Here is a 24208-nt window from a genome sequence, read left to right on the forward strand (position 1 = left end):
TGCAAATGTGCTAGCTGTGATTATTTTTAGTGTATCTTATCCCTTCCCACCCTTTCTATAAGAGCTGTAGCCAAAAAGAGGTCAGAGGCAAGATATAAACAATATTTTTAGGGGGCTGTAGAGGTGATTCCTCATTCTTTCCTTTACATCATAGGCCAAAACAAAACACACATTGTTTGGAAAGGTGAAAACATTTTTTTTTTCATCCACCCATGGTTCAAAGTCCTTTATATATCATACCCTTGCAGAAAATGAAATATGTACTAATCATCTTTCTATTCATAGCACTTTTGTATTCTTGTGACTCCCATATAGCTTTTGGCTTCTAAAAAAAATCACTTACTTTAACTTTGCCCTTTCCTCCCTAACTTTTGTTTTCTTTCAATAAATACTTACTGAGCTTCTACTGTGTGCAAGGCATTTTCCTGGAAATAGGAAGCCATAAGAAAACAAAAGACAGACCCGTTTGCCATCATTGAGCTGCTGTTCCGGTGGAGAGAGAATGAACAAAAAATAAGTAAAACATGTATTGTGTAAAACAATGGTAAATGTAATCAATAATGAAAAAGCAGAAGAGGGGAGAGAGTAAAAGCAAGTATGGGTGGGTGGAGTGAAGGGCTTCAATTTTAGATAAGGTGGTCAGAGAAAGTTTAATTTGGAAGGATAATTTGCACTGAGACCTCAATATTATTTTAAATATCCTCTCTCTGCAAATTAGTCACAAGCACTTTTTCTGAAGTGGCCATCTATTGTGACTGTGGTATGTGTTTACATCATCTGTGACAGAATACTTACTAAATTATTTGTACCATTGAATGCTGCTAAACAGAGGAGTTTTGAATAAATTGAATAGAATCACAACCAGAGCAACTACAATTTATATGACTCTCTGCCAAGACTACTAACAATGAGAAATAATCATGAATTCATCTATGCTTCCGCATTACCTTGAGAAGATTTGCAAATTAACTCTGCTTATCTTGAGGGAGTAATTTCATTTCTTACATCATTAGTGGCATTTTGGGATTGTACTTCTATCTTCTGACTGCAGCCTATTTGTCCCAAAGAGCCACTGGCCCTGTCTCAGTATGGGGGAGATTCTAGCAATGTGAAGTGTTTCTCTGAGAAAAATTGGAATATATTTCCAGGCTTTTTCATCCAATTTCTTCCTATTCTTCATCTTAAAGAGCTTTTTGTTTAATTGTTCCATAAATAATCATGGTCACTTATTTCTTTGTCAGAATCCAGTAGGTTTTTAGCCATTTTTATTTATTTTAGGATATATATTACAATAATTTAAAAATTTTTTATGTGGAGATTGGAATGACTTTAACACCCAGTTAAAAACCCCTGTTGCAGCTAGACCAAGATGCTGTTTTTGTTTTAAATTATCAGAATATCATCTGCTGACATTAAAGTTTGAATCTTAATGCCCATACATATTTTCTTAGATCAATCTTTTCATGAAATAACTTTGTAATTTAAAATCAGCTTAATGTATCTCCTGCACGTGGATCAAAACATTTATTAATTCAGGATACCTGGTACTGTGGAAATTATCAACATAAGGTTAATAACATAAGGAGATGTTGTGGGAAGGAGATGCATGTCTAGAGCCAAAATATGATTAAAATTTGAAGAAGAAATAAGGAACAAGACAAAATTGTAAACAGAACTATAAACAGGAAAACCAGGGTACCCAGTTTCAATATAATTTTAACAATAACCACCAAGAGTTTTAATGTTACCATGTGCCAGATCCTCAGAAAGTCCTTTACATTTAATATAGTAATCATACTATGAGTCAGTTACTGGTAATAACTCAGTAACTAGCACCTCAACCAAGGTGACACAGTTATCAAGGAACAGAACAAGAATAGAATGTGAGCTCAGTCATTAATTAAGCTACTTCCTCCTTTTTTTTTTTTATTTTTTTTTATTCAGTAGTCAGCACTTCCTCTGACCACAGCCGGGAAATGTTCTCTCTGATTTTTTAAAAATTAATTTATTTACTTATTTATTTTGGGCTGTGTTGGGTCTTCATTTCTGTGCGAGGACTTTCTCTAGTTGTGGCAAGTGGGGGCCACTCTTCATCGCAGTGCGCAGGCCTCTCACTATCGCGGCCTCTCTTGTTGCAGAGCACAGGCTCCAGACGCGCAGGCTCAGTAGTTGTGGCTCACGGGCTTGGTTGCTCCGCGGCATGTGGGATCCTCCCAGACCAGGGCTCGAACTCGTGTCCCCTGCATTAGCAGGCAGATTCTCAACCACTGTGCCACCAGGGAAGCCCCCTACTTCCTCCTTTATCTATAAATAGCAAAATAAGTAGAGAAGACAGCCCATTATAACTAGAGCAATTATTCAAAGATTATTAAGACAATTTTAATATTTGGGATTCATTTAGATAGGAAGAAATCTCCTTTTTATCATATCACCTGAAATCCAAGAATCCTTAGTAGATTGTGTGTGTGTGCATGAATGAATATATGAATAACTGACAAATTCTAGGAAATCTACTCAGGCTAAACTATTCTTAGCCAAAAGCTTGGGAAAGCTCTATAATAAATCACTTGCTAATACCTAAGCTGGGGGAAGAGAGCAGAGGACAATTGAAATGGAAGTATTTTTGTGATATGCACTTATCTAAATAGTACAAATATATAACTTGCAAGTAAAACTCTGCTTGTAAATACTGAAATAAAATGTAATAGTAAATTTTAATTTACTGGAAACTAATTTTTTTAAATATACCTAGTTTTTCTAATATTAAAGCACTTTGGATAGTTTCTAAATTATTCCAAAATTTTCAATAGAAAACAATTTAATGTCATCAGATATACATTTTGGGGAAAGAGTTTTTGCCCTTAGTGAGAATTTATGGTGAAAACTATTGTGTGTAGTCTAATTATTAAGTCAACAATATTTATAAATACCTGCTATGTAGCAAGTCATATATATTATTCACTAGAGATAAGAGTAAACACATTTAATATAAAACGGCCTGTGCTATGACTGAGTGAAGTACAGGTTATTATGAGAGCGAATAGGAGAGGCAATTGACCCAGATTGGAATCCACTCTGCTGATCTTCCTTCAAGTTTACTTTGTTCATTTAAGGTGACAATATAATTTATCATCCAAACCAGGACACATTTGAAGGTGAAAGAGGACTCTACTTATAATTACATGGGAAAGTAGGTGTAACATGGGCATACCAGGAGGCATGGCCTCCCTATTTCATCCCAACACTTCAGGTGGAGATCTTGCACATGTCTGTAAATGCAAAGGTGCATGTGTTCATATGCTGCTCTTATATTTTGGAAAGCTCACTTAATCCACAAATCTGGCAGGAACTTGTCTGTGCTACCTCTGTTTTTCAATCTAGAAAGCCCTGGAGATAATGTAAACTGCCAAGATTAAGTATTTTTACATTATCTTTTTAACCACAATGTATGGATTAGACATTGGGTAGTTTACTACAGAACGTTTGTGATCATTCTGGGCAAGGTAGCTGTTTCTTTGACTGTTTTGATACAGGCCAGTGATAACAGCACTAGCTTAGCTGTGAAAGCATTAAACCATCACACAGGGAAATTCCCCAAGGTCTCACCTTTGTTGAAAGATGCTTGTGTTTGGTTTGTAGGACCAGTGGTTTTGGCGAGTAAGAAACAACAGAGTGATGGATGGATACCCCATGCAAATTACTTACTTCTGGCGGGGCTTGCCTCCTAGTATTGATGCAGTTTATGAAAACAGTGATGGGAATTTTGTCTTCTTTAAAGGTAAGGAACGTTTCCCATGTCTTGCTCTGCTGTATCTTGGTCATTTTGCCCAGGGCCTTGCTGCAGATATAGAGATGAATAAGTAAAGACTGTTGAGTGAGGTTAGGTAGCTAATTCATTTTATAAAATGAACCACATATGGTGGCTACAAATATAAATGAAGTAAAATCAAAGATAATTTTTAATTCTCTAAGTTACATTTTCTCATTTGGTATCCTCATTTGTAAGTCAAATTTAGGAGGCATTGTGATCGCTTAGAATTTTTAGATTTGACTTAAAAGCACCAGAAAAATAAATACACAAATAAGTGAATGAATGAATGAATGAATTAAAAGTCATTTTTCTATTAACTAAGGGATTTGGGTTTTCTTTTTTTAAGAGCATTTGGAGCTGCTTGCTGTTTTTATGCAATGAAATCCATTTCACTTTTTATTTTCATATATAATCTCTTAAACTTTACTTGATTTAGTCAGTTTATGTTAAATAGTTTTCAATAAACTAAGAAATTGCTCATAAAGACAAGGAAAACTTATGAGTAGAAAAAATTCACCCAATCATTTTACCCAATAAAATTTATTATTTGTTCTTTATCTGAGTGACAAAATTCAATTGCACAAATACTAATGTCTAACATGCAAAAGTGAAATTATCTGGTAAAGTGAACTTAAGTCAAGTGACTGGTACTCCATCTTCTAAACTTACTAATATTCAAAACAATAAATCTTAAGTCTATTGGGGGGAAAGGGAGCACAGACTGACTGAGTTGTAGGACTGAGAGAATTGTGAAGAGAACATGATCGGAGGAAAACTAGAGTGAAGAATGAATATGATTGAATGGATTGGCCAAGAGCCTACAGGTCTGAGAATAAGCTCAAATAAGGATTGAGATTGAGGGAAAAGAAAAGGATCTTAACCAAAAAGAAAAAGGCAATTATTCTCAGGATCAAACTAGAAGAATTCATAGCAGTGATGAGAGTAATGAAAACACAGGGTTTGAGAGACACTTGTGATATTTTAAGTGAAGTCCAAACAACACATGTAAAGTGAAAGTGTATACTCAGAACTTATCTTTACAAATTATAACTTGAGAAAGAGGGGTATAGTACATTAATTATAAGAACATGATGATCCTGCATTCATTCTGCCAATTTTGAGCACTTGCTAGCTGTAAGAACTGAACAGCTACTCAGTTCCCTTTGCCTCGGTTTCTCCACCTGGAAAATGGGATTAGTAGTGCTTGCCATTTTAGGATTAAAGACTAAATTAATGACTACATGTGAAGTGCTTGGTACATGCGAGCTCTCAATAAATGCCAACTATTACTGCTGCTGGTGTGATTACTATTAATATTCCTGCCCTCCTGCTATCTATAATAAGTGTATAAAGGAAGTAACCAAAAAAAAAAGCAATTATTCTCAGGATCAAGCTAGAAGAATTCATAGTAGTGAGAAGAGTAATGAAAACACAGGGTTTGAGAGACTCGTGATATTTAAGTGAAGCCCAAACCATCCATGTACTGTATCATTGTGGAAATGTACATGTACTGTACCATTGTGGACAAAGAAAGGATACATCGAAATGTTCTGAATCTTACGGGCATGATATTTGGAGAAAAATTACTCTCCCATACACTCTTCTTTGGTCCTGTGCTCGGTAGCAGCAGAAAAAAGTGAAGAATAAACCCTAGGCAGCCTATGGCTTGAGGGCTGTCCCATGGGGTCCTGTCTCATCACAGGATGAATAGTGCACTCTGACAAAACTGCCTGAGGAGAAACTGCCACAGTCATAAATCAGTGTTCCTACAGTTCTTTATTGCCTCAGGGCCTTCTCACTTTTTTCATGTGGTCTCTCCTCACTCACTCGCTCTGGAATGGCTAGCTCCGTTTCATCTTTAAACAGCTGGCATAAAAGGGACCTCCACAGAGTGCCCTCCCTGCCCACTCCATTTAAAGCAGTATCTTCCAACTTGCACAGCTCTTGTAAAAAACTGAAATTATCTACAGCATTCAAATGTAAATTTCATGAGAGATGGAGCTTGTTTATATTTTCTTGTACACCACTGTATTTTCAGTTCCCAGAACAGTGTTGGGTACATAGTAGGTGCTTAACAAACATTTTAATGAAAACAATATGGTTAAATATTAATTTGACTCAATAAGGTATTTCTTATGTCATCATGCTAACAACAGGAACAACTCTGTCTCTTGTCACATATATATTAAACTTTAAGAAAGTTTAGCTTGTTAGTGGTGTCATCATTTTTTTTTTCATTCTTTCTTTTTTTTTTCTTGCTGTACGTAGGCCTCTCACTGTTGTGGCCTCTCCCATTGCAGAGCACAGGCTCTGGACGCGCAGGCTCAGCAGCCATGGCTCATGGGCCCAACCGCTCCGCAGCATGTGGGATCTTCCCCAACTGGGGAACGAAACTGTGTCCCCTGCATCAGCAGGCGGACTCTCAACCACTGAGCCACCAGGGAAGCCCAGTGGTGTCTTCTTGATATATTGTCTGTATCAGGAAATGTCTAACCTTAGAACTTTGTCACTCCAAGGACCCTGCTGTGATGTTTCCTTCCTTCAGTTTACTCTCCACATTACCTTCAAATAAACCTTCTCAAAACCCAGCTATGAACATCAGCTCCCTTATTCCAAACATCATTGATTATGCAGAGGGAGCCATAAGCTCTTGTTGTTTCCAATAAGACCACTCCCTTCCCTGGTATCTATCTCATTATTGGCAGGAGAGTTAAGAGTCCTAGAACCCTGAGATTTGGGTGACACACCACTCCCTTTCCTACCCTTCTCACAATAGTAACAATCAAAATGAGTGTCTCAGCTTGCCACCATCTCTTTATGGCCTTTATCACCTTAAAGTCTAGATAATCAGATTAACTCTCACACCAAGACCATCATCCCTATCTTGCTCTATGGACCTTGAGACCACCTCATCTCTAGCAGTCCAATTTCCCTCCCTGTTTAATTTTCTACATATCATCCAGCAAACTATGTTTCACTTATTTATTGCTCATCTGTATCCCTCTCAATAGAATATCAGTTCATAAGGTCAAGGTTTTCTCTAGTTTTTTTTTTTTCTTTTAAATACTGTTGTACTGACAAAGGAGTAATCTCCAAAATATACAAGCAGTTCATGCAGCTCAATATCAAAAAAACAAACAACCCAATCCATAAATGGGCAGAAGACCTAAATAGACATTTCTCCAAAGAAGATATACAGATTGCCAACGAACACATGAAAGGATACTCAACATCATTAATCATTAGAGAAATGCAAATCAAAACTACAATGAGGTATCACCTCACACCGGTCAGAATGGCCATCATCAGAAAACCTACAAAAAATAAATGTTGGAGAGGGTGTGGAGTAAAGGGAACCCTCTTGCCCTGTTGGTGAGAATGTAAATTGATACAGCCACTATGGAGAACAGTGTGGAGGTTCCTTAAAAAACTAAAAATAGAACTACCATATGACCCAGCAATGCCGCTACTGGGCATATACCCTGAGAAAACCATAATTCATAAAGAGTAATGTACCATAATATTCAAAGTAGCACTATTTACAGTAGCCAGGACATGGAAGCAACCTAAGTGTCCATCAAGAGATGAATGGATAAAGAAGATGTGGCACATATATACAATGGAATATTAGTCAGCCATAAAAAAAAAATGAAATTGAGTTATTTGTAGTGAGGTGGATGGACTTAGAGACTGTCATACAGAGTGAGGTAAGTCAGAAAGAGAAAAACAAATACCATAGGCTAACACATATATATGGATTCTAAAAAAAAGAAAATGGTTCAGAAGAACCTAGGGGTAGGACAGGAATAAAGTACAGACATAGAGAATGGACTTGAGGACACGGGGAGGGGGAAGGGTAAGCTGGGACGAAGTTAGAGAATGGCATGGATATATATACACTACCAAATGTAAAATAGATAGCTAGTGGGAAGCAGCCACATAGCACAGGGAGATCAGCTCAGTGCTTTGTGTCCAACTAGAGGGGTAGGATAGGGAGGGTGGGAGGGAGGCACAAGAGGGAGAAGATATGGGGATATATGCATAGCTGATTCACTTTGTTATACAGTAGAAATTAACACACCATTGTAAAGCAATTTTACTACAATAAAGATGTTAAAAAATAAACAAACAAGCAAACAAATAAATAAATAACGAGCAAAGGAGGTATACAATTATAGCATATAGAGAGCTTTAGAATAAACCTTATTCTGAGTACATATTAAGTGTCACTAAACATCTGTCAACTGACGGGCAGGGAAAACAAGCCTCTTAAACTACAAAATAAACATTTTCTAAGTAAAAAATAAATAAATAAATAAATAAATAAATAAATAAATAAATACTGTTGTATCCCCAAGATCTTAAACCAGGAGTTGACAAACTTTTTCTGTAATGACCAGATAGGAAATATTTTAGCCTTTGAAGCCCATACCATCTCTATTACATATCATTTTTTTTTTAACCTTCAAAAATGTAAACACTCTTCTTAGATCATGGGCTGTATAAAAACAGGTCGTTTGTCCTAGTTTGCTGAACTCTGTTTTAAGCAATAACTGGAATGTAGTAAACACTAAACAAATAATTATTGAATGAATGAAGAATAAAATTCAAGTCCCAATCTGTGTTTGTATTCACAGCTCTATACACATTGGTCTCAGCCTATACCAGCCATCCTGGATAACTGTTACTAATGTGTTTAAGCATTATTCTTCTCCAAGTTGTTCTTTTCTTTGGCCCTCTTTCCCTTTTTTTCTTTCTCCTTTATGTTTTTCTCTTCTAATCTGTACTATACAGCAGTACTTGTACTTAACTAGTTTAGCCTTTTATTCCTTCTGTTTACCTGATGCCCATGTTGGTACACAAAGTTATTTAATCATATATTTCCTAAATGTACTTAGTATTAGCCTTGCTTTCATCTTACATAAGAATTTGAAGGTGTGGATTTGAATATAACCATAAACTAATATTATAATTTTAGTTATAAAATATAAATACTGTCTTAGTAATATAAATAAAGCATATGTTATATTCAAGTGAACTTTAATAAATATCTTAAGAATAGGAAGCTGCTAGATACAATTAAAACTTCATATTTTGGTATAATGTGTATAATTTTTGAACTTTGGGCAAAATTGTATGTGTTTGTATGTCATATGCAGTGGGAGTTGCCAGTACACAATTATAAAAACATATATTGCTTGCCTTCTATAGATGTGATCAGTTTTATATTCTTAATAGAATTTTATTGAGTTTTGTTATGTAAAAATATAGTATAAGGGTGGGCTCTGCTTCCAGCCAAGATGTAATAATAGGGATCAGATTTATCCTTCCACCTAAAACCACCAAAAATTGGACAAAGTATATAAAGTGATGATTTTCACGACATTGAACATCAAGAAATAAAGGCAGTGAATCTTGAGAGTTAAAAACAAAGAGAAATAAGCCCAGAAACCGCCCCAGTTTCCTGTCTTGAAAGAATTTCCAGGCTGTGGCCCAACATACAGAAATCCAAGCAAAGCTCAGAAGATTCTCTCAGTTGAGGAGATAGAGCTGAGAGTCAAGTGAGAATAAGGTGGCTATAGTTCACAAGACAAAGTAATGCAGAGGAAAGAGCTGCACAGAGTGAAGACCTAGAGATTATCAAAGAAAACTCCTAAGGGATGGGAGAGAGAATTGGTCAGCATATGTGTGTAAGGATGCAACTGAAGTCTGGAGAAAGAATCTTGTGATAGATATAAAAGAAGCAATGCCTGACGCTCACATAGGACTAACAGTATTTGTTCCTACCAGTCACGTGTTGTCCATGGGCACTGGATAGAATACTGAGAAGAGTCTTGCCTCAGTAGTGGGGAATAATTATCCCAGAAGGAGCACTATTTCAGTCCTACCTAACAAATCTTAAAACACCTGAAGTAATCAAATTGTTTCTAAGTAACAGTCCTAGAACAAAGCTCAAGAATAATTATAGGGATATAAAAATATTCACCCAACCAGGCAAAATTCACAATGTCTGACTTTCCCCATAAGATCAGGAACAAGACAGGAGTGTTCATGCTTATCAATTCAATTCAACATTTTACTGGAGGTTTTACCTAGCGTAATAAACATAAAGTAAAACTGTCAAAATGTTCACAGACAACATGACTGTCTATGTAGAAAATTGGATGCCATCAACCAATTATCTATAATTGATCAGTGAGTTTAGCAAAATTTCAAGATATAAGACCATAATACAAAAAATTAATTGTATTTCTATATGTTTTCAAGACTGTGAAGGGTCTAAGACTTTACCCTATTTGTAAGCTAGCAAGTTAGCCTGCCACACTTTCATGAATGTTGGCAGAAGACATGAGATTCCTGACTCAGAGAAAAAGAAAGACTCAAAAGCAGTAGCCATTTGTATGAGTTCCCTGAGCCCCAGTTCTCAAAGGGTGACATGAACTGGGCCTGTTAACGCCTATACTTGTAATCAGTTACGTGCAGGAGAGGAGCCACAAGCTTAGAGAAACTAAATTTTTTTTTAACATCTTTATTGGAGTATAATTGCTTTACAATGTTGTGTTAGTTTCTGATGAATAACAAAGTGAATCAGCTATATGTATACATATATCCCCATATCCCCTCCCTCTTGTGTCTCCCTCCCATCCTCCCTATCCCACCCCTCTAGGTAGTCACAAAGTACTGAGCTGATCTCCCTGTGCTATGTGGCTGCTTCCCACTAGCTATCTATTTTACATTTGGTAGAGTATATATGTCAATGCCAGTCTCTCACTTCCTCAATAAGCAGTAAGCTGCTTAACCTTTCCCCAGAGGAGGCCTTTTATTTATTTAATTGAAGAGTAAACAAACCCTCCCTTTATTGTGGAGGGAGATGCTTTCTCTATAACCCAAGATTGTTGATATACAAACATCTTTGGAAATAAAGTCCAAAAGAAAGACATTATCAGTGCCTCTGCTCATGAGACATGCTGAGAAGCAAGTGACGTAGGGATAATTTTCTCCCGTCACATACTAGCAAAGAATAATCAATAATTGAAATTAAAAAAAAAATAAAATGACATCAAAAATATCAAATATTTAGGGATCAATCCAAATAAAATGTGTATGACCTAGACACTGAAAACTACAAAAATTTGCTAAATGAAAGTGAAGAAGACAAAGGGACAAATATGCCTTATTCATGGCTTCAAGAACTTGATATTATTACAACGTCAATTCCTGCCAAATTTATCTATAGATTCAGTACAATCCCAATAAAAATCTCAGCAGGCTTTTTGGTAGTTACTGTTAAGCTGATTCTAAAATTCATATGCAAATTCGAAAGACCTAGTATAGACAAAACCTGTTTGAAAACACTACTTGATTTCAAGTCTTATTTATTTATTTTTTTTGGCCTTGCCATGCAGCTTGTGGGATCTTAGTTCCCCCACCAGGGATCAAACCTGGACCCCCTGCAGTGGGAGCTTGGATTCCTAACCACTGGACCACCAGGGAATTACCTCAGTTCTTATTTTAAAGCTACATTAATCAAGACAGTGTGTCATTGGTGTAAAGATAGAAAAACTAGATCAGTGAAACAAAATAGAGAGTCCAGAAATAGACTAAAAATATATATGAACAAGTAATTTCTGACAATAATACAGAGAAAATTTAGTGGAGAAAAGATAATTTTTCAACAAATGGTACTGAGAACATAGGATGTTCATATGCAAAAAAATAAATTCTAATCCACACCTTGTACCATATATAAAAATGAATTCTAAGTAGTCCAAAGCTAAATGTAAGACATATAACTGTAAAACAACTAGAAAAAATTAGGATAAAAGTATATGTGACTATGGCTTAAACCAAAATTTCTTATATTTAATGCCAAAATCACAATTCATAAAAGAAAATGGTAAGTTGGGCATCAAAATTTTTTAAATTTACTCTTCAAAGACACTAAGAGAATAAAAAGACATTCCATTAACTAAGAGAAAATATTTGCAAACACATATATGAAAAAGGATTTGTATCCAGAATATGTAAAGAATTCTCAAAACTCAATAAAAAGAAAGCAAGCAGCTCAAAAATAAGCAAAGGGTTTGAACAGAAACTTCAACAAGGATAATGTACAGATGCCATGTAAGCACATGAAAAGATACTAAGCAATATTAGTTATTAGGGAAATGTAAATTAAAACCACTATAAGATGCATATTTGTTAGAGTGGCTAAATTTAAAAAGACAGACCATGCCAAAGCAACCATGCCAAGCTGACAATTTCTTTAAAAGTTAAACATACAGACACCATTGCACTCAGACATTTTCCCAAGATAAATGAAAACATTTGTGCAAAGACATCTACACAAATATTCAAAGCAGACATATTTTTGTTAAACAAAAACTGAAAACTATTCATATATCCTCAATAGGTGAATAGATAAACAAACTATGGAATATTCATATAATGGAGTACTACTCAGCAATAAAAAAGGATGAACTACTGATTTGTACTATAAATGAATGAAGCTCAAATAATTATGCTTAGTTAAAAACTTCAGACAAAAAAGGAGTACATGCTGTACTGTTATATTAATATAAAATTCTAGAAAGTGCAAACTAATCTATAGTGATACGAAGTACCTCAGTGGTTGCCTAAGGACAAGTGAGATAGATTGGGCAGTATGGAATACAGAGAGGCATAAGAAAACATTTCAGGATGATGAACATGTTCATTATCTTGATTATATAGATCTGCTGGATATGCTGACAGATATATACATATGTTGAAACAAATTACATATTTTAAACATGTGCTGTTTATTGCTTGTCACATCAGTTTATGTTGGAATAGTTTAAGTATTTCATAAATTTAAATATATTGGTGACCATGGGTAGTAAAATTTTATTCCTTCATTGTTCCACATCATATTAATTATGAGCATCCAAATTAATACTGTTCTGGTTCAGTCACTTACTTAAGCCCAGTGATAATCAAGCAGGGTGTCCCCAGATAGCAGAGATGCCTCATTCCCCAGCAACCTCTCTTCTTGGTTAAAGTTCTTGTGCTACTGAGAACAGTAACATGAGAAATTAACTAAATATTAATATAGAATTAATCCATTTACTGCAGATATCATATTTAAAATTATATAATCTCAATTTAATTTAGATGTTACAACTTACAATGATTATATTTTCAAATAAGTGTTCGTATTGGAAATGACTATATAACATATTTTGATGTCCACATTTTGAATAATTCCATATTTTTTATTTTATATTACTTATCTATGTTCTATTTCTTGCTCTCTATTCTATTTTCCCTAGTCTTATTTTTGTTTATATTTTACTATTTTATCACATTTTTACATAATGAAACAAGGTATAAGTAAGTAGTTAAATATCTTAAGGAATTTTCTTTTCAACCTCACATCTATAGTTATTGCTTTTGTTTTTCCTTAAGAAGCCAGTTCTTAATATCTCCCTTCACTGGTCAAGATGCTACTCAGTATAGCTGTGTATATTTGAGTGTAAGGCTGGTTGTATAAACTGCGAGCCTTTCCACTCCATGCTAGCCAGTCTCATGGTTTGGTATACGTGACACATGGTATACCTGTTGTTGTTTAGAATAATGATGTCTAAACAGACCCCCTCATTCCTCTACTTGATATTTATCAGTGAACTGAGTCAGTCCCTTCTACTTATGTTCAAAAGTTGTTTTATTTAGTGAGAAAGCCCCAGAAATAGAAAATGTATTGCCCTTCAGGGAAGTAATATGCTTTTCTCCAGCAACTTAATGTATTACACACTTTGTGCTAGTCAGCTGTCTGAATATCACTCAGGTAAATCCTGTGTAATAGAGTCATATTTTATAAGCACAATCAAGCCAGGTGTTTATATCCTCGATTACTAGTCATGTTCAGGCTGAATGGTTATGAGTTAATAATATCAAAAATCTATGTTAGAAATTGAGCTGGTGTAAAGTCCTTCAAGAGTTGGACGTAAATTTAAAAAACACCTTCAGTGTTGTCCAAATCAGTAGTAGTCAAAATTAAGTAGTTGAAAAATTGTCTCAAAAGTTGTCTCGTATTGTTGCTATCACTCAATAACTTTTAAGCAGGACTTAACCTATTTGACATTTTCGTTTCAAGAGGCAAAAATCTCTTATAGAATAGGAACCAAAATATCTGAGGCAGAAAAGAGGAGGGTAATAAAATTTGGGAATAAGAAAGGAATACAAAAGATGCATATCAAAAGAGAAGAGTTGTCTAAAATCTGTGGTACCACAAGATGACAAAAAAAGAAAACTTTTGCTTAAGAAATGGTTTATGTGACTTGCATTACTACTTTATTTCAAATGCTCATAAACTGCAATTTATTTATGCTGCTTACAAATTATCACGTTTGAAAGACTTAGGAAATGCTAATGAAGTTCATTTGAGGTAGAAATACATTGCTTCTTACATAGTAAAATGGATAATCTAAAAGATCTTTTAATATAAATATAAATAGATGAATATAGGATTACTTATTTCTGTATAGGAAATAATGGAAAATTGATGCCTAAAAAGTTACATTAAATTAAGAAATTTACATTCAGTGGCCTTGGTATACACAGTAATAGATTTATAACATGTAAACTGTGCTATTTTTTTGAATTAAAAATATTCAGAAAATTTTAATATTAATATTTTATATTGACATGAAGTGACCATCTAAACCAAGGGGCCAAACATTTAATATTTGAAAATCTCCCTTGGTATTTTACCTCTATGTATTTATAATTATTTAGAAAATCTATTGTATGATTTTCTTATGGCAGTTTTTATTTATACTTCAAACTGCAATATTTTTTCATTAATAGTGCTTCTGTGTCGAAATATTCCTCATTTTCAAAAACTTTTGCCACATACTTTTATTTCTTGTGTTTGAGTTTGAGTTCCCTGGAAAGCAAACACTATGATAAAGTTACAGGGAGGGAAGTAAACCTGTGAAAGATAAAGAGGGAGGAAGCAGGACTGGCACAGTGTCTTGGCAAACCCAACAAGAAACTCCAGGGCAAAGATTGCCCACTAGAGAAGTCCTAGGTAGGGCAGAAATAGCCAGAATCTAGTACCTGCTGTGCTCAGTCAGGAAGCTGGAAGCTGCCCAAACAGAGCATGGACCAACAAAAGGCACTCAGCTGACTGCTTGGCCTAACTATCAGATCCAAAGGCATTCAGCTGAATGGCCAGTTCTTTATTCAGGGGAGATCTAAGCCACTCACCTCAGTGTCTACCACATTTGGATAAGTATTCAAATACTTCTCTGGATAAATTCTCTGCTTGCTTGATAATAAATGCTAGTAACGAAAAGTGGCATGACCTCCAAAATTGGGTATGTATTCAAATTTCTTGAGTAACCTACCTATAAACAATATAGAAATTAAAAGGTAATCCATAATTTCTCTTTCAGATATTTCATCATTAGTGTATAGGAATGCAGGAGATTTCTGTTCTTTAATTTTGTATCCTGTTGCTTTACAAAATTCATTGATTAGCTCTAGTAGTTTCCTGGTAGTATCTTTAGGATTCTCTATGTATGGTATTATGTCATCTGCAAACAGTGACAGTTTTACTTCTTTTCCAATTTGGATTCCTTTTATCTCTTTTTCTTCTCTGATTTGATTGCTGTGGATAAAACTTCCAAAACTATGTTGAATAATACTAATGAGAGTGGGCAACCTTGTCTTGTTCCTGATCTTAGTGGAAATGTTTTAAGTTTTTCACCATTGACAACGATGTTGGCTGTGGGTTTGTCATATATGGCCTTTAAGGAAACACTCCCATTTACCATTGCAACAAAAAACCTAGGAATAAACCTACTTAAGGAGACAGAAGACTTGTATGCAGAAAACTATAAGACACTGATGTAAGAAATTAAAGATGATACAAACAGTTGGAGAAATATACTATGTTCTTGGATTGGAAGAATCAATATTGAGAAAATGACTATACTACCCAAAGCAATCTATAGGTTCAATGCAATCCATATCAAACTACCAATGACATTTTTCACAGAACTAGAACAAAAAACTTCACAATTTGTATGGAAACACAAAAGACCCCAAAGAGCCACAGCAATCTTGAGGAAAAAAAAAAAAAAAAAAAAACAGAGCTGGAGGAATCAGGCTCCCTGACTTCAGACTCTACTACAAATTTACAGTAATCAAGACAGTATGGTACTGGCACAAAAACAGAAACATAGGTCAATAGAACAGGATAGAAAGCCCAGAAATAAACCCATGCACATATGATCACCTTATCTTTGATAAAGGGGGCAAGAATATACAATGGAGAAAAGACAGCCTCTTCTATAAGTGGTGCTGGGAAAACTGTACAGCTATATGTAAAAGAATGAAATTAGAACACTCCCTAAAACCATACACAAAAATAAACTCAAAATGGATTAAAGACATAAATGTAAGGCCAGACTCTGTAAAACTCTTAGAGGGAAACAAAGGCAGAACACTCTATGACATAAATCACAGCAAGATCCTTTTTGACCCACCTCCTAGGGAAATGGAAATCAAAACAAAAATAAACAAATGGGACCTAATGAAACTTAAAAGCTTTTGCACAGTAAAGGAAACCATAACCAAGATGAAAAAGACAATCCTCAGAATGGGAGAAAATATTTGCGAATGAAGCAACTGACAAAGATTACTCTCCAAAATATACAAGCAGCACATGTAGCTCAATATCAAAAACACAAACAACCCAATCCAAAATTGGGCAGAAGACCACAATAGACATCTCTCCAAAGAAGATATAGAGATGGTCAAGAGGCACATGAAAAGATGCTCAACATCACTAATCATAATCATTAGAGAAATGCAAATCAACACTACAATGTGGTATCACCTCACACAAGTCAGAATGACATCATAAAAAAATCTACAACCAATAAATGCTGGAGAGGGTGTGGAGAAAAGGGAACCCTCCTACACTGTTGGTGGGAATGTAAATTGATACAGCCACTATGGAGAACAGTATGGAGGTTCCTTAAGAAACTAAAAATAGAACTACCATATGACCCAGCAATCCCACTACTGGGCATATACCCTGAGAAAACCATAATTCAAAAAGAGTCATGTACCACAATGTTCATTGCAGCTCTATTTACAATAGCCAGGACATGGAAACAACTTAAGTGTTCATTAAGAGATGAATGGATAAAGAAGATGTGGCACATATATACAACGGAATATTATTTAGCCATAAAAAGAAATGAAATTGAGTTATTTATAGTAAGATGGATGGACCTAGAGACTGTCCTACAGAGTGAAGTACGTCAGAAAGAGAAAAACAAATACCGTATGCTAACACATATATATGGAATCTAATAAAAAACAATGGTTCAGAAGAACCTAGGGGACAGGAATAAAGACACAGATGTAGAGAATGGTCTTAAGGACACAGGGAGGGTGAAGGGTAACCTGGGACGAAGTGAGAGAGTGGCATTGACACATATACACTACCAAATGTAAAATAGATAGCTAGTGGGAAGCAGTCCCATAGTGCAGGGTGATCAGCTCGGTGCTTTGTGACCACCTAGAGGGGTGGGATTGGGAGGGTGGGAGAGAGACGATAGAGGGAAAGCACATGGGCATATAAGTATACATATAGCTGATTCACTTTGTTATATAGCAGAAACTAACACAACAATGTAAAGCAATTATACTCCAGTAAAGATGTTAAAATTATTTTTTAATTTAAAAAATATTGAAAAAAAATAATAAAGAAGAATGAAAAAAAAAGGTAATCCAAATAATGGGCATTGACATCAGTGTCCTTAATCATTGATTATTGACATTATTTATTTGTGTAGGTAGAAGGCAAATTTGTTCAGCCGAATATTGTGTTATATAAGAAGTACCATTTATTGGGTACTATAAGCCAAATACAGTTTGGGTATATTATACATTTGATCTATCATTATTTCCAGAACTTTTTATGAGAGGTGTTAGTATTTTATGTACAAATTAGGAAAGGAAGCCTCAGATTTAGTGACTTGCCCAATATCTCACAGCTAATAATTGGTAGAGCATTCATCCCCTAGTTCTGATTTCAAAGCTGTTGAATGTTCCACTAAATGACAGAGACTAATAAAGAATATATTATTTATGATAATTTTTAAAAAATTTATAGTGTTCTCAAAGAACACTAAAATTTAGTGGATAATCCACGTACAGGCTCATTTTATATGAAGAAAAGCCAGCCAATGTGAAATTATGTTCTAATTTTTTATGTAAAAGATCGCATAGTAAATACTTTTGACTTTGCGGACCATAAGGTCTCTATCATAATTACTAAATGCTGTTGTTACATGATGAAAGCAGATTAAACAATATGTGAATGAATTGGTGTGTCTGTGTTAAGATAAAATTTTATTTACAAAAACCGGCAGCAGCTGGTGGCCCTAGTTTACTGACCACTGTTGTAATAGAAGATACAAAATATAAATGTATAAGTAGAGTTTTGTAGACTCTGAGCAGACAAAAATACAGTTGATTGTTTTAAAAACTTGGTAATTTAAAAAAGGTATCTAATTCATGGGGATACAATGAGCAAGGCATGAGCATAATACACTGGATTAATTAGTAAACACTTCCAAAAATAAATGTGGAATTGATAAAGTTGATAAAGGGGAAAGGAAGCAGGAAATTATCAGCAATTCTGAGAGCCAGACAGAGTGTATACATGTTCTGTTTTGAAAGTCAATTTGGAATTAAGTTAAGCACTGAATTAAGAGACCTGGACTGTAGTACAAATCTATTAGCAATTGGTTGTGTGATTTCAAGCACATAACTTTTTTGACTTGTAAAATAAATGTGTTAGCTAGGCTGAATTCTCAACGTTTTTTTCTGATCCAGTACATGTGAACAATACAGTGCACTCCTCTCAGTAACAGTGGCTCAGTTCAAGGGTGTTACGAGAATAAGTAATAGTCTCAGCCTCCAGAGTAGGCACTGTCCTCTTGATAAAAATTCTTAAAAGTAATTAGACACTATACTTTTCCTTGTAGGAGTAAGCACGTAATTTAAAAATTCCTTTTGGTATTGTTTGCTTAGCTCTTTCTTGTGCTGGTCTCTCAGCTCCACAAAAGCAAGACCCTAGTGTGTTTCCTTCGTTGTTGTATCTACAGCTCCTAGTTCAGTGTCTGGCTATAATAGGCTCTTAACAAGTATACATTGGATGGCTAGCTGTCTGTCTGGCTGGCTGGCTGGCTGGCTGTCTGGCTGGATGCATTGCTTGGTGAATCTCATTGAAAAATTATTGGAATAGATGATCTATAAAGTCCCTTCAAAACCCAAACATTCATTGAGGTTATTTGTTTTATTTATAAAGCTTCTCTGTCTTTAACTCAGACTTGTTGATATTTTTCTCTGCATTCTGCCAAGTACAAAGTCAGTAAGGACCAGTTTTTTCCACTTATTCCAGAAATCAACCTCATATGAAATCCAGTAAATGCCTTCTTTCTGCCAAAGAGGCAATATTTTCCTAGAGAACCAGACCGTCTGATGGTAAGGTAGTTTAAAGATCCACTTCTCCTATTAAAAAAAAAATAGTTGAATATGAATCTTACATATTTACTGAAAATCTAAAAAATAGGAACAAAGTCACTTCAATTTTGTCATGTGAAAATCTTACCTCATCAAGATACAAAAGGAATTGTATAATTGTATTTCCTTAATAAGCACTTGGAGAATTAACTGTATGGCTCACAATCATTGTTGCATTATTTTCTTGAATTCTAATGCCACAAATACTCAGCAGGCAAGATGTTGTTCATTTTAAATTGTTTTGTATGTAACTGCTGGAATCTCATCATGCAACCTTACAGCAAATGTTTACTGATGAGTTTTCTTTTTTGTTTTGTGTTTTAAAGAGAAATGAATACATTTTAAAAATCCCCTAGTGTTTGTTCCTAAAAGAAAAAAAAATTAAAGCTAATTGAGACCTTTTAAGACAAAGGCCTTGATCACTAAAAGTGAAGGGCAAATAGTTTCTCTTTTATTGATGGAAAACTTTTGACCAACAGTATTGGGGAGTATTTCCAAAACACATTACAATTCCCTCTCCTCAGAATAATACTTTTATATAATAACAAGGCTTTTCTGGAAGAACTGTAAGTCTTTGTCTTTCTTCACACATTGTCCTCTCCTGAGACACACATAAAAAACTGTGTTTCTGTGAATATTTTCTCATGTTGTATGTACCAGGACACCCTGGGTACCCTTGAGCCTAGCAACATCACTAGAAGGCCTAGAAAGAGTGTGAAGAAATTTTCATGGAAAGGATTGAGTTTAGGAACTGCAAATGGAAGTGCTCTAAAGCATACTAGAGTGCTTCTGCTTGAAAGAAAAGACAACCAACTGAGTTGAGCTGGTAAAAGTTTTACTCTTACGTAGCCAGCATGGGAGGCATTGAAACTATATACTGTTTCGTAATTAAAGCTGAGATGAAAGGAATGGGTGTAATAAGTCACTGAGGTACAGGCTAACAGAACAGGACTTTCTTTCTCTTTCTTCTATTGTTGTAAGGTTTTCCATTTTAAATGCCACAGAGATATGACTAAAATATAGAGCAAGCTGGAAAACAGCTCTGTGGATTTTCCATCACACTAACTCTGGCAAGGAAGTGACCTGGGCCTTTTGGGTGTAGTTTTTTTCTTTATAAAGTATTCAGATTAAACAATGGCTCAGGAGAGGTGTATATTTTTATGATAATATTTCCCAACATACAATTAAATATAATCACACAGTACTGGGTCATGCTTTTAAATTTTCTTAGACTTGCTGAGAGTTATAAAATTAATTTTCCTTCTATCAGCAAGACACAAGACTGAAGTCCATGATGTTGTTTATGTAATCTTTATTGTCCCTTTGTGTGAAAGTTTTGGATTTTGTATTCAATTATTTGTGTAATATTAAACATGGTTCTTTGAATCACTAACCATTTATAAAGCACCTGTTACTTTCCAGGCATTATATACAAGGTGCTACAGAAAAATGGAATCGGATATGTTTGTTCTCAAGTTGTACACAGTCTATAATGGGTGGCGGGCTTGTGATTCATTAAAGTGCAGAGTACAAAGTAAAATGATAAAAGTGAAGACTGAGCACTCTGGCAAAGTAAGAGGCCCACTTTGCTCAGCTAGGAACTGCTTTCCAAAGACATGATGTCAAGCTAAGTCTTGAAAGAGCCATACCAGTTTTCCAGAAAGGTAACTAAGCAGAATGTAATGTAATGTGTAATAAGAGACCCATATTAAGAAGAATCTTGAAATGACTTATAGTTGGGTTTGAGTTTTATTGCAAATGCAATGGGAAACCACTTTAAAATGTGAACAAAAGAGATAAAATCAGGCATACATTCTAGGGAGATATCTTTAATGACCTTATAGAAGATAGATAAAAGACAAGCAGACTGGAGGCAGGGAAACAAGGAAGGAGGCTTCTGGACTAATACAAGCTATAAAGTAAAAGGGCTGCTCTTAAGTCACAAGCCTGGAAGGCATATGATACAGTGGCTAACAGCCAGGACTTTGGCCAATGGACTTGGTCTTATACACCTAATATCTGTGTTATGTTTGGATGGTCAAAAAGTTATATTGAACAGTCTCATTCAATAAAAAGAAAAATAAACCCAACCAGGTTAATTGAGCTTAGGAGTGTGTGTGACAGGAAGTCACATAGCTCAGAAACTGGCTACACATGCCATCTCTCTAATAGGCCTCCTTGTTACTCTTCTATTTGTTCTTTGCATTTACCCCATTATTTTTTCTCTTTCAATCTACCTCTCTGATTACTCGATTTCTTCTTCCTCATAATGTATGCTTGCCTAGGGAATCATGGCTTCGTAGGCCTCCTAATGCATAATGACTATTCAGTTGCCTCTGCTGGGTGGGAAAGTCTCTCAATATTCCCTGAATCATATTAACAAGAAAGAGACATGAATGGCTCTGCTCATCTCTTCTGATCTTCCTAACCCATATCTCCATAACTCTGCAGACTTTTAACTGGCTCTAGGTTTGCAGTGGTAATATATAGGGAGGCTATGGAGAACAATGAGACCTACCTTAGAGCTTGTGGACAAGACACTTGACTTTAAAAGGGATGATGGAAAAGCATACCTAGAACCTGGGTCAAGAAGAATGATCTGCAGGGGGCAGGTTCAAGGAAGAGTTACAAAATCAAACCAGCTGAATGTAATGATACAATAGATATGAAAAACTATGAACAGGGAGGTTTCAGATGTGAGCCACTGAGTAACTAGCATACCAAACAGGGAAAAACAAGAAGAAAGGTCTTTTAATGAGTTCAAATTTGAGCACGTGGGTCAATTTTGTAGAAAATCCCTGTAGGTAACTGTATATATTTTTGGCTTTCAAGATATATTTGGACTATAGACAGCCATTTATGACCACTCTCTTTTCTGGATTCTTGGTTTTTTTTTACTTTAGTCTTCCTTCCTTGTCTCTTCCAACTCCTTCCTATTTGCCTACTCTTCCCTCATCCCTTATGTGATCTTTTTTGGGATCACATGTTTCTAGAAACCCAGTCCTGGTTTCTCTTCATGCTCTATATATTTCCCTGTATTATCTCATGAAATCATAAATTAGTAAATGCCATATTTATGCTTGTGACTTAAAATCTATTATCTTCAAACACACATCCAATTGTCTATTTGACTTCTTGATTTAGATATCTAAATGACCTCTCAAACTTTTGAATTGAACCCCCAACAGCATATCCACCCCAGTCATCTTTGTCTGTTTATGTAACGATATTATTCTCTCATTTACAAAAGTCAGAACTTCAGGATTTTCCATGATACAATCTTTTCCTCATTCCCCACAGCCAACCCATCGGCAATGCCTATAAATATCATCTCCAAAATATGTCATGATTCCTTTCCAACTCTATTGCTGCCATCTTATTCGAGACTACTTATAAATAAGTAAATAAATAAATAAATAAATAAACCTTTTAAACTGAATTATTCAGTGGCTTCCTATTTCACTTACAATAAAGTTTAAATTTTGACAAGGCCATGGAAATAGAGGTCCTCACCTCTATCCTCACTATATACTCCTACAATGTTTTGTTCTAGCTATTTAACAAGATTTTTCCCATTGGGACATTTGTTCTTGGTGTTTCCTCCCCCTCAAACCATCCTCAATGGGTTGGCTCTTTTGAATTATGTGAGTCACAATTCATCTGTCACCCAAATAAAGGGATCTTTCCTATCTCCAATACAAAGAAGCCCCCCATCCACCACTACATTGTTATATCAATGTTTTTTTTTCTGTTTTATAGCACTTTTCTTTTTGAAATTATCTTCATTCTTTTTCTTATTTAAGGTCAGTTTTCCCCATACCCATTCACTGTGATCTAATCTCCATGAGTAGAGATGTTGCCCTTCTTTTCTTCTTTTGGCGGTACGCAGGCCTCTCACTGTTGTGGCCTCCCCATTGCGAAGCACAGGCTCTGGACGCGCAGGCTCAGCGGCCATGGCTCACAGGCCCAGTCTCTTTGCGGCATGTGGGATCTTCCCGGACAGGGACACGAACCCGTGTCCCTTGCATCGGCAGGCGGGCTCTCAACCACTGTGCCACCTGGGAAGCCCAAGATGTTGCCCTTCTTGTTCACTCCCATATCTCTAGTGCCTAAAGCAGTGCCTGGTATGTGTACTAAGTTGTTGATTAATAATTCAATTAATTAATTCTAGCAAAAGATCCTTTTCTTTCTTTTTTTAGGATGTATGGACAGCCTCTTACATGGCGAGTTTATTTTTCTTTTTATTGGGGTATAGTTGCTTTACAATGTTGTGTTACTTTCTGCTGTACAACAAAGTGAACCAGCTATATGTTTACATATACCCCCTCTTTTTTGGATTTCCTTCCATTTAGGTCACCACAGAACACTGAGTAGAGTACCCTGTGCTATAGAGCAGGTTCTCATTAGTTATCTATTTTATAAATATTAGTGTATATATGTCAATCCCAATCTCCCAATTCATCCCAACCTTCGTTTCCCCTCTTGGTGTTCATAAGTTGGTTCTCTACATCTGTGTTTCTATTTCTGCCTTGCAAACAGGTTCATCTGTACCATTTTTCCAGATTCCACATATATGCATTACTATAAGATATTTGTTTTTCTCTTTCTGACTTACTTCACTCTGTATGACAGTCTCTTAAGATCCATCAACAACTCTACAAAAGACCCAATTTCATTCCTTTTTGTGGCTGAGTAATATTCCATTGTATATATATTCCACATCTTCTTTATCCATTCCTCTGTTGATGGACATTTAGGTTGCTTCCAAGACCTGGCTGCTGTAAACAGTGCTGCAATGAACATTGGGGT

The 24208-nt window shown here is 35.4% G+C and overlaps 1 protein-coding gene across 1 annotated transcript in view; it reads left to right on the plus strand.

Annotated features, from left to right (window-relative positions):
• MMP16 (matrix metallopeptidase 16) overlaps positions 1 to 24208 on the plus strand; it is a 358158-nt gene that overhangs the window by 291875 nt on the left and 42075 nt on the right. The window contains exon 7 of the mRNA XM_067711935.1: positions 3640 to 3778. Coding sequence (XP_067568036.1) covers positions 3640 to 3778 — 139 coding nt within the window. The remainder of the gene's footprint in view (positions 1 to 3639; positions 3779 to 24208) is intronic.

This window comes from Pseudorca crassidens, chromosome 17 (genome assembly GCF_039906515.1).
Source record: "Pseudorca crassidens isolate mPseCra1 chromosome 17, mPseCra1.hap1, whole genome shotgun sequence".
In the NCBI taxonomy this organism is placed as follows: domain Eukaryota; kingdom Metazoa; phylum Chordata; class Mammalia; order Artiodactyla; family Delphinidae; genus Pseudorca; species Pseudorca crassidens.